Here is a 12,755-nt window from a genome sequence, read left to right on the forward strand (position 1 = left end):
TTTAAATATTCAATTACCTTCAAACTGGACTAGTTATTACTTTCTTCTATATTTCTTAAAATGATAAAATAGGAAAGCGGTAACCTTTTATACTACTTTAATAGTTTATATATTAAATATTATTTATTAGATTTATATTCCATTTTTCTTCTGAGAGTTCATGATGCTACCCTTCATTTTTCCTGAAAAGGGAAATTATAAGTGGTCTAAGTTACCCAGTGAGTATATGTAGCTGAGGATGAAATTTATTGAAACTCCAAAGTCCTTAATTATTCATCTGGCTCTGAATGGAACATACAGTATAAATGTAGTACCGGTAATAAAATAATAGTTATATTTGGATATAAGATGCATTACTATAAAGTACTATATAGATTCTGTACAGATAACTACCTTCAGTCTTGGTAAAAATTACATTTCATATCAAAACATGCAAATCTATATGACACTATACTCATCTGAAATTAGTTTTTTAAATGTTTTCCAAACTATTTTGTCTAACTCGTGTAAAATACATATTTATCAAACTTTCAAATGCATATTTAAAAGCTGTTATTACTGATGCAGTTTGAAGAGTTCCAAGTATTTGCTTCTGAAAACACCAAAATTTATTGCTTGCCAATTAGTTGTATTTCCATATTTAATCTGTATTGACTGCATTCTGTAGAGCTTTGTCTTGAAAACTGAGCACTCTTTCTTTCAGTAAGCTAGCAGGGCCTAATCTTTGGCAAGGATCCATCAACGTCATGAGCCAAGAAAAAACTCTTAACCAGAGGAAAGGTTTCACAAGGGTGTTTTTTTTCCTTTGGCCAAAAAGTGACAGCAAAAATAGTGAGGAAGCATAAGAGCATTAGGAATAGAGGTTTATGGTAATGGTGGTAACATTTTGCACATGAAATATGTATCAGAAAGAACTTTAATTTTATTGTGTTCAGAGATTAAAGCCACAGCATATTTAGCCATCCAGAACACAGTAATGTGTTTGTTGATTGCAGGTTTGTTACATGGACAAAGTATTTTTTAATCCTGATTTCAATGCCTTTATGGCAACCAGATGAAGCAAATGCAATAGATACAATTCTGCTTTGCAGAATCCTCAATTATTCTGCTGTTCTTCTTTTACCTGGATGGAGACTTCCTTATTTTGATGAAAACTTCTAACCTCAATGTACTTGATGTAAATATAGTGTTCAGCCAGTGTCTGCTAAGAGAATCTCAAATCTTTCCAACCAAAGCAACATAAAAAATACTCCAAGGATTGTGTTTTGCTTGCTCCTATAACAACTAAATTTATCACAATCTCATTTCAATAGAAGTTTCCAAATCTGAAAACTGTAGACTTCCACTTCTTTTTCTTCAAATAATCAATAAATTATCTGTAAAATGACATATTCATTCAAGTGTAATTGGATAAAAGGCCTTTCTTTTTGTTGTAGGTCAACAGAACGTCATTTTCTAGCCTTCACTATATTAATAGAACTAAAACATACTACTATTTTACTCCTGGGAGGCTAAATAAGTGTCCTATCCTTCTGCAGATATCAGCGATTAAAAAGATTATCTTATTAGTAATATTTTTGCAGTAGTAATACTACAATTGATCTCACTTACCATTGTAGAAAGATGACTCTTTCATAACTCAGAGGTGAACTGCTGGTATCCTTGCCCAGAAGGGATCATATCAGCTTTTGCCCTTTGGGGATTGGTAGAGTGCTAGCAGGTGGGCAATCTAGCACTGCCCCGTGGCTCTCCCTCCAAGACGGATATTATACATCTAGAAGCTGACTGGGAGCAGAAAAGACAACATATTCCCCTTCAATAAACAAGTGAAGAGGAGTCCTGGCATTGCAACATCTGTGCATTAGATAGCCATAAGGATCCTTCTAGTTTCAAAATTTGAAGTGACTCATGTCAATTAAAGAAAGAACAGCATTGCTTATTAATTTTCAAAATGAGGGCAATGCAATGACCTAAACTTACAAAGTGTTTCTCCTAAGAACAGTCCAGATAAAATAGAAAGTTGTGATTTGCTGCCTAAGGTAATGTTTTGTAGTGAAATTAAATTTTAAAAGGGAAGAAGATCTAGCAAAATGATATCTCCATTTCAAAAGGGAGCTAATTTTTTGACATGTATGTCAAACATAGAAGTTAAACTTACTGCCAAAAGATCTCCATCTTTTGAGAACAGGTATACAACTTTGGTGATTTTTCTAACTGCTATGAAGTTGAACATATAGAAAATTTTACTTTGAAAATATAGATTTAAATGTCAGAAAATGAAAGAAATCAAAAACTTATTTGTGAATAGATATTTCTGACACATTTTTTAACACACTTTGTCATATACTAGATGCCTATATCTAGTATATTATCATTAAAGGACAATAATAAAAAATAATAGAAAAGAAACAAAATTAACCTAAAAATTCTACCCTATTATTGCAAATAATATCATGAAATCTATGCCAAAGAAGAACACATTACTTCATTTTCTGATTAGTTGAATATACTGCTTTTTCTAAAGCAAATACATTTCCAAAGGTAATTCCTTGATGAAATATAACTCTACTTATATGCATCAAAATACTAATATTAGTAGTTCTTTTTTTTAATATACATTTTATTGGTTTTTTTTAATTTTAACATCAAAGTGCTCAGGAAAACACCGTGGTGAAAGGGTAATCAATCATAACAAAACAAGTCATATATATATATAACTAAAATTAATACCTTAAAAAGAAAAAAAAATTCCCCGCTCTATTTCCTCACATAATATAGCAAATTTAGTTTAATCTATTTCTTCTTAAAATTCAATCAATCCACAGAATCATCCCTACTATTCCATCTATATAAATCACTCCTGCTTTTAAGCTCCACTAATTTCAATTAAAATATTCCAATTGATCTTAAAGAAACATATTAATAAAATTTTGGGTATCCCTTCTAAACACATAATATTCCAAGAATAACATTCTAATATTTTCACATATATTCCATCTCTTAATTTGATACATCATTAATTAATACCCTTTCTTCTCTTATCATAGATTTCTCTAATTCTTCTGCTATTACAAAATAGTTTTCTATATAAACAGAGTAAAAAAAAACAAAAAAAGAATCATTTCGACCTGTTAAGTAAAATTTAACTCTCAACCAAATTAACTATCGTATCTAAGACAGACATATTATTACACCAATTATTATCTTACTGCTTTCATTTACTCAATTAGATTGTCCAATCAGTCCAAATTTCTAAAGCCTTTTTGACCCAATAATTAAAATTTTAAATCACATTTTTAAATCTGGCTTTTTTTCTATACCAAGCTGGTTTCTGTAATGTCGCTTCTATGTCATCAAATCTCAGTATTTGAGTACTAATGTTTATCAACAAATCAATCTGATCAAAATTCTCTTCCCCTTCTTCCAGTATCATATACGCAGTATGGTCCATTTTATTCCATGTTATAATTTCAGCTTGCTTATCCAGGTTGTCATAACTTTCAATCGATTGCGTCTGGCTGTCAATTCCTGTTAATTTTGGTAATGGGAGAACTTCACTTAAGTCATTTTTTGATCTTTAAAGTTCTCCATTTGTAGATAGACTTGTGAAATATCCTCCTCTGTAGTAGTTAGTTGATTTATAGAGTAGTTATTTAAGGTCTCAATCTGGGATTTTGAGTCCAGAATTTTTCCAAAGTTCAATTGATCAGTGAGTTCTTCCATCTCAAATTGTGTACACTGTTGCATATAAGCTTCTTCTTGGCCTGTAGATTGGTCTTTTAAAATTTGGGGCTCAGCTTGTAATTCTAGAAGATGGTCTTTAGTTTTTCTCCATGACTTCATCTCCTCTGTCATTTCCAATATTTTTTCCAATATCAGCTCATAATCCAGTCCAGAATTCAATTGATCAGTAACTTCTTCTTCCATCTCAGATTGTGTATACTGTTGCATATAGGCTTCTTCTTGGCCTATAGGTTGATCTTTTAAAGTTTGAGGCTCAGCTTGTGGTTCTGCAAAATAACCTTTAGTTTTTCTCCATAACTTCATCTCCTCTGTCATTTCCAATATTTTTTCCAATATCAGCTCATAGTCAAGCTGTGGGTAAAAGTCTTCTATTTCCATAGTAAAAGAATCTTTTAAAGTTTTTGTGGAAACTATATTTATTAAGAGTCCGTATACATCCGCCTCCACAATTTTTAAATCACAAACACAAACCACAGCTGTTTCCAAGTCTTTATCTTTTCTTCTTATTAATTCCTGAAGTAGTGTTCTCCAAACACTATTTTCGCCACAAGATGTCCTCAGTAAGCTATAAAAAGCTTTTCTTTGCACGTTAAAAGCCTTTATCTCATTAAGAATGACAACGAAAGAGACAGGAAAAAGCAAATAACTTCAGTATAGTAAGTAAAATAATGCTGTAAATTAGAAATCTTTCCAGGGATGCCCAATATCCAAAAGGTTCAAAATATAATAAGTACTATTTCTATAGTTTGGTTTAAAGTATTATTATTATTTTTTCTCACTGGAGAAGGGACTAATGCTGGGAAAGATTGAGGGCAATAGAAGAAGGGGACAACAGAAAATGAGGTGGCTGGATGGAGTCACTGAAGCAGTAGGCGTGAACTTAAATGGACTCCAGGAGATGGTAGAGGACAGGAAGATCTGGAGTAACGTTGTCCATGGGGTCGCGATGGGTCGGACACGACTTCGCAATTAACAACATTATTTTTTCCCCCAAACAGACAGAAGCTGCTTTCTTAAAACAGGGAAGTCATCCAAAAAGCAAGCTCTTTGCAGGAAAAGTAGTTCAGAATGGAGAGAGGGAGGAAAGGTCTCACCCGGATTCACCACGGTGGTTCTTTACGCTTAGATGATTTTCTGACTTCAACTAACACAGCGAAGTGATCGGCCATTTTTCTTCTCCATCGGCCCTACGGAGTTAGCTCGGATGTAGGGGGAGCTGCCGCTCCACCGGAGCCGAGCAAAAACCTCCTCGATGGTGGTCGCCCCTCCAGGGCGATTTAAGACCCGCAGTCGCCCCTCCAGGGCGATTTAAGACCCGCATAAGAGTCTACCGGTAGAGAGAAAGGCAGCCAACGAAGAGCGGCAGCTCTTCGTATGGCTGAAGCTTCCTGATCCGGAAGCGGAAGTCTAATATTAGTAGTTCTTAAGACCAGATCATATGGGCCAGCAATCTTTCAAATTGTTTACATCTCCAAAAATTAAAATCTGACGTCCAATACATTTGGGGTGGAGGAAGAGTGTAATAGACATGAAATGCAATTTTATTCTTAAACCTGTTAACATCAATTTAGCATTTTAAGGACTTGCAACCATTGATATCATATGGGTTTCAAATTCTTCTGTCCATGATTGAAAAATCCCAATACTATTTTAAAAATATTCATATATATTTGAAAAATATATGGTTTAACTTCCATCAGTGATTCCATCAGACATGAAAGACCTTAGATAACTTTGAAACAGACTAGGTATCTGGGGTATATTATGCTATCAAACTCTGCTTAAGTTGAAAATGCTGCCACTGTTGTGAGCTAAGCAGTCCAAATTCAATTTGAAGCTAAGAAAAGCCTTTAGAATAATTATGCATGATAACTGATTTAAAGTACTATCCCAGCTTCTTCCTATTCCTTCCAATAAAACATTTTACTATCTATTTCTTAGCATGCACTTTAAAGAGTTAAATATTTTTCTCATTTATTTATTAAAAATATAGTTGTAGAACAGATAGCATTAATAAATAGACAAAGAAAAACTCAAACGTTATACAATTACTCTTTAGTATAACATTAATAAAAGACAAACCAAAGTAGATTGAGTTGTTTTAGAGAGTGCTGTAAAGCATTATGAAGCAGTATATAAGTCTAAGTGCTTTTGCTATTGTTACATTGATAGAAGAACTTCCTATGATGATAATGGGAATAAATAACAACTTTTCAATAAGGCCCATGGAGGATGATTTTCTACTAATTTTTCAGTTAACAAATTCATGGATGATAAAAATAACTTCTGTGATATTTTTGCAAGTCTGATACATTAAATATCATGATCATCAGAGGACAATCTTAGTTTAGTTAATGAAATCTTTGGTGATCTATTTCCCCAAATATATGGTATGTTCTATATAACTTTCCACTCTGAAAACAACATTTATTTGTAATTACCACTGAGATGCTTCCCAAAAAGCGAAATCAAATGAAGTACAATATTCATTTTAATAACATTAAATTTGCCACACTAACTTTTAATTGATTTATTAACATCTAAATCAATATTTCCTAAACTTTTCATTATATTTACACATATTCAGAAATCAAATATATTCAAAGTAATAATAAAATGCCCACAAGGATCAATATATTCTCACATCACTACATTGTTAGTGCTTCACTTAAATCATAACTCCATAAGACTTGGCTATTTCCGCTAACTATGAAATGTTCAACCAACCAATTTCATACAAAAAAGATATTTCATCTTTGTATATGAGATTCATGTAAAACTATGACATAAATTTTATATCTACTTAATATTTTAAATACCTTAAGTGTATTTCACATACCATTCATTCCAACTCTGTATCCTTCACTTTAATAAATGAAGAATTAAAATTTAAAGTAAGTGCTCATATAAACCACACATTATAAACCAGTTTGGCAGGCAATAAATGCTAAGTTTATAGATATATGAGTACAAATCAATATTAAATGGGTAATCAAACAAGATTAGACTAGAGAAGGTAAGTCTAAAATTAAAAGTATAAAACAGCACATAAACAAAAAGAACTTAAACAAAGATATCTGTAAAATTATTTCTATGAAGAACAAGTTCACCACCAAACCCATGCCTTTTTCTGCCCCAATGTTAATATTATTTAATTTATTTAAAAGTGTAATTGTAACAAAACCCTGCAGGAGACAATATAAGCCAACTAAAAAGAAAACAGAAGAAATCTAAACAAAAAAGTCAGAATTTCAAAATGGCAATGACCATTCTCTGTACAGTGAGAAATGCCAGAGCAGGCAAACTGGGAGGCAGAAAATTGCAGAAAATAAGGAGGGAAAAATAATTGATTTTTCTTTGTCCCAGCTTTAACCCAAGGACATTTTGTACAAACATATGCAAAAAATATAATCAAGGAAACAATGAAAAATTAAGACAGTTAATAAATGACTTTAAAAATCTGAAACAAAACCAAGAAACGGGGGGGAAAGCCACCCAAAATTTAAAACCTAGAAAAAATCTTCAAGCTACCATTATTGTCTCTAAAGAATTCTTAGGAACCATTATGAGCTACTTATCAGATTGTAAAATAATCTGATGACTAAGGAGTTAGATAAAGCAGAACATAGAAATTTTAAATAAGCTACATGCTTATTATGAACAATAACAATCTTAAATAAATAGCTAGATTCAGAAATGCTTTCTACTAGGTTCAGTGGGTTTAAAAGCTGTACTCCTTAAGTGATAGGATATTTGATATCATGAACATATTTATATTATGATTATATGAAATACTTCCTTCTCCAGGAAGGAACAGTCCTCATTCTTTAATGCAACATAATTGAGAGGTGCTCTTTCTTCCTTTACAACCATAATCATTTTCTGAAGTAAATTGCATGCCAGTCTATATATTTTAATGCAATTGTAGAAACATGGAAAAAGTAATTATATAAATTTAATAAATAAATAAAAATAAAAAGAGGTTGCATTATGCTGTTTTGCCTTACTTAGCTTATATTTCCCAGTATGTGTGTACTATGTTTAGCAAGCATTTCCCCCTTCTCTTTTGTTTTTTGTTTTCCAGTGCCATTATAGTTGATTACTTCCTGTTCTGTGGTCCAATTATTTGAACCTGAACTGTAACAATTATTTTTATATGTTTTGCCGTATTTAAACCTGCAAATACCACTGGTAACCATAATAACTTTTTTGCAAATAAAACAATTTCCAGAAAAGTCACAAAAATTGCTTTTATCCCTCCAATGTTTTAATGGCTCATTTTTCTTATTGCTCATAAAAGTTCTTCAGTAAATTTTGTAAGTGTGTGGGTACCTGCTCTACCTGTTGGCATTACTGTAGATAACAAAGTTTATATATAACCTTGGGAACCTAGCCTAAGGCTACAACATATATTAAAAACATACTTACACCTTACCATATTTGCATGTATTTACAACAGATTAATAAAATTTTGTCCTAGATGAAAGGATGAGAACTCTGCATGCTTAAAAAAGTAAATCAATAACAGTGTCTCACTATCATCATTAAGACTTTTGTAACAACTAATCCTCAAAAAGTTTATTTTTCAAAGCAAGCATATATTGGCATATTTAAGTGACCCAAACTATTAGTATAACTGATCACTTTAGGGTTTGTTTCTGACCCCAAATTAGTTTAAATTGACAGAATTACCCTGAATACTTCCTGCTAATGTCAGTGGGAATATAAATAATGCTAATTTACCATTCCAATTTGACAGAACTGGACAGACAGGAAAAGGAGGCATGTAACTATTTTGCCTAAAGCAGATATTTCAATCATCAAAAACTAAAACCAAAGAAACAATATCAATACATACTGATCTGTGCTTTAGAGCCTGTGGTTTGCCTATATTCTATGCTCAGCATAATCAATTAATAGGTATGAGGCAGACACAACCTACAATCCATTTATGCAAAGAACATAACATTTAGTCTGAAAATTGCTAAATAAAAATAGAAGCAGTTATTATTGTAATGCTAAATTAGATACTAGCAATTAATACATACTCAAAATACATGCCAAAATACAATTGTGAAGTAGCTAAGGTGCTAAATACTTCATAATACATAAAATTTAAATATAGCATGAATCCTTACATTATAAGCTGTAACAAAAGCCAAAAGATTACTTATTTACCGATTTTAGACTTTTTCAATCATGTAATTCTTTATAGTTTACATGAAGAGTCAAGAGTTTTTGGATCCATAAGGTGCTATGAAAAAGTGGGAGAGATACAAGTGCTATTTAAAATATTCCTTGACTGAAATCCAAAAAGATTGTACAACTCAATTTTAATTTGAAGTTCAGAAATATTCAGAAAGCATTCCAGTAATTTTAGCAAGTAGAAATATTTACATAGAGATCTATATGCAGATGTAGAGTGACAAAGGCTAAAGTAAGGAATGCGAGGATCTTCCCAAACAACATGAGAGACCAAGATGTGCAACACTTTTGAAGACTGGACCAGAGTATTGATAATACAACCGCAGTACCAAATTAATGAATGTCTTACATTTTGAACATTTTACAATCATGTTACAAACTTTCAATCGTGGCTGCAATAAATAAGCATGGCAAGTTTTCTCAAGTCTTCCTAAATGCTTTACTACCACCGCAGGGAAAAAGATTTTAATATAAAATTAGCTATCAATATACTTACTTATCAAAGCTATCACTGTATCTTATAAAGCTCTCCAGTTTTTCCTTAGCATATTCCACCACATCAGGATGAAGTTCTATTCCATGATTTATTCCAAAAGGGCCTGTAAATTAATATTCAGCAACCATGTAAGATTATTGAATCAATGTATTTTTATAAAACTGTACATTGATGTGAATGCTAAAGAACATCTTTATTTGACAACTACATAGCACTAAATAGATAGTGGAAATGTATGTATTAATTAACAAAAGAGAAAGTTATCCAATAAGTCCCAAACCATATAGCTGCAATACTGACACAGGAATAAATAAAGATCCCAGGGCATAGCAACTATTTTTTATAAGAAAAAGAAATGACTGCAGATAACTTAGTGCACTGCAGAAAGTTGTTTATTGTCAATTGCAGTTCTTTGGACAGTTTCACAAAATTGTGCTTTACCTTGCTTTGCAATCAAACCATTATGTGATTATGTTGGCAATCTCATTTATGATAGTGGTAGTGCAGGAAAAATTCAGAATAGTGCTTAGCATTATAAGCTGCTTTTCCACTAAAACATCGCAAGAAGGTATAGCTCAAAATTCCTTCTTTATTTAGCAGGGAACATGTATTGAATTATGTTATTTTCCTCACTTTATCTCCCACTTTCAAAATAATGTAATAAGGATATAATACTTAAATTTAAGTCTCAACTTAAATGTCATGATTACTGTACTTTTAAAACAATTGAAGGGTCTCTTATTTTGTACAAGTGGGCAATACTGACATAAAAATTAAGCTATAAACATTTGCTCATCTTTGCAAAGCTACAGATTTCTTGATAATTTCAGAAATTTTGATCAATTATATATCAGAAACACTAATTTGAAACGCTACTTGCTAATATCTTGCAAGTTTGGCAGGGGCATAAACATGCTATTTTAAAACTGAAAATATCAGTAAATTCAGCCTATATAAAAGAATGTTCAATAATTTTTAAAATATTACCTAATATTAATCCCACCATTGTACTTAAATATCCGGTTCCACTACCCAGATTAAGAAAAGACAATCCAGGCTGAAGCTTTAATGCTTCCATGACTTCAGAATAAATGCATGGTGCTGATAAATGTATATTTCCGTGCTTCCAAGCCAAGTCTTTATATGCATTGTCTTTATAGCCTTCCAGATAGTAATCACCACGATCAATAGCTCTGAAGGCTTGTTCTACTCGCTCAGTGCGAATATATTGTGCTTCTTTCAAGTTATCAATTAAATCATCATTATCTTCTCCTGCACTCACAGCTCCTCCCATGATGATTGTCTTTCAACAATTCAATTAATGTTGAGAATACATTGGTAGGTACTTGTCTGATGTTTCCACACAGAAGGTCCAATCCAATCTGGCTCAATACTGCTTTGCAAGAGAATCCTAAAAGATTTTTAAGAAGACATACTTTTATTTTCACAGCTTGTAAAAATGTAATCAAATTCAGGAAAGGAAAGGTAAATAATGTTCTTTGATATCTAAAGTGGTAGACATACAGTTACTGAATTAAACAAAATACTCAGTATACAGTGAAAATCCTCAGAATTTGTAGAAAGCCTTACTAGATGAAAGTAATCCATATCAGCCACCCCAAATGGAACTAGGTCAAAAGAAAGCTGGTCTGGAAATGTATAGTTGATCCTCAGTTGAAAACAAGTCTATTAAAAGAAAAGAGCAAATCTGTATATTAATTGTCCATTCAGAGTAATACCCATATAATAATAGCAAGCAAAACATTTTTATTTACAAGAAAAATGTTATCTCATCCAGCACTTAAACATGGTAGGTTTTATATATTTTTCTTATTGACTATGGAATACATTATTTAACAATTACTTTTTTAAATACAACCTTCATACAGAAAGCACTGGAGAACATAATATTGAAATGGATACTATGGTTTTTAAAATCTATTTGAATTAAGTTTTATAGTAGTAAACAATTTCAGTTAAATACTGAATTTCATTCTCAAAAATATATTTGTCTCCTTATTTATTATAAGAAAAAAGAAAAAGAAAAAGTGGGTGAAGAATTGTGGAAGGACACATGAATCAATAAAGTTGGTTGTAGTAAAAATCCTTTAAAATGAATCTTAGTCTAGTAGTCCAAAGTTAAATGTTGTTACATTAGGGTAAGTTAAAGATGGATTTAATGGTCTTTCATCCAACTTGAAAGCCCAGTTAAGTAATTAACAGAATTTTTTCTCCCCAGGAAACTACCTGGAGATTATTAAAATAGTTCAGCTTCTGTGGAACAGTTACAGTAAATTATATAAGAAATAAAACATATATGACATCTAAAATATTTGAAGTTGATTTACACACATCCAGAAAAGAGAAAGTATTTATTGGAGATCACAGGTTCAACTGTGATTTTTATTTATTTATTTATTTTTATTCACTCAAGCAAATGAGAATCATTACCACTTAGTTGGATCATCAAATGTTTGCAAACAACTGGTGTCAGTAAAAACATTAGACTATTTATAGAAAAAAACCAAAGCAGTAGAAAACAGAATTGGTGGCTGGAAATGAAAAATAGGGGCATGTCAACATTAGGAGAGGCATCTTCCAGGGTTACCTATTATCACTCTTACTATTTGTAATTCCTATGATTATAGCATAACATGACTGTGATGGTCTCAGTGTTTATTGGCATACTGGATGATATATGAAAAAATACTTGGCAGCATTTAGAAAACCTGCTCATTGACAAAATTTCCACCTCTCAATTGCAAAAGGCTACACTACTTGGATCTGCAAATATACTATCCTGATACATTACAACATCTTAGGTTCTACACATCTCGGGAAGAACTAAATGTGTAGAAGGCCTGTATGTTAGACTTAGATTTTTTTTTAAAAAAAAAGATGGCTATGGTAAACCACTTTTATGTAGTTGCCAACAAAATTGCATATAGTAACCAGAAATTGAAGTACAATAGTTCTACAATTCAAGACAAACAGGACTTTTTATTTTAATATTTCTTGTTATCATATATCAAAAACAAAACTTCATATTAATAATTTGTGCTTCTTCTATATAGCTTAGGGGTGGTCAGATTTGTTCTATGTGAAAACTAGAACTTTTAAAGCGCTCCATGGCAATGGACCTAGGTATTTGCAAGACCGCCTCCTACCAAATATCTCCCTTCGACCAGTCCGCTCCCACAGAGAGGGCCTCCTTAGGGTGCCGTCGGCCAGTCAATGCCGGCTGGCGACCCCCAGGGGGAGAGCCTTCTCTGTGGCAGCTCCTGCCCTCTGGAATGACCTACCCCCCGAC

The 12,755-nt window shown here is 32.1% G+C and overlaps 1 protein-coding gene across 2 annotated transcripts in view; it reads right to left on the bottom strand.

Annotated features, from left to right (window-relative positions):
- The window catches only part of PCMTD1 (protein-L-isoaspartate (D-aspartate) O-methyltransferase domain containing 1), a 40,141-nt gene that overhangs the window by 13,138 nt on the left and 14,248 nt on the right, over positions 1 to 12,755 (bottom strand). For both annotated transcript variants that reach the window (XM_015822704.1, XM_015822702.1), the window contains exons 2-4: positions 11,036 to 11,131; positions 10,433 to 10,856; positions 9,446 to 9,548 (exon numbers count right to left, since the gene is read on the bottom strand). In XM_015822704.1, the coding sequence (XP_015678190.1) occupies positions 9,446 to 9,548; positions 10,433 to 10,739 (410 nt within the window). In that variant the 5' untranslated portion in view covers positions 10,740 to 10,856; positions 11,036 to 11,131. The remainder of the gene's footprint in view (positions 1 to 9,445; positions 9,549 to 10,432; positions 10,857 to 11,035; positions 11,132 to 12,755) is intronic.

Source organism: Protobothrops mucrosquamatus, unplaced genomic scaffold (genome assembly GCF_001527695.2).
Source record: "Protobothrops mucrosquamatus isolate PMUCROS unplaced genomic scaffold, P.Mucros_1.0 scaffold1651, whole genome shotgun sequence".
Taxonomy (NCBI): domain Eukaryota; kingdom Metazoa; phylum Chordata; class Lepidosauria; order Squamata; family Viperidae; genus Protobothrops; species Protobothrops mucrosquamatus.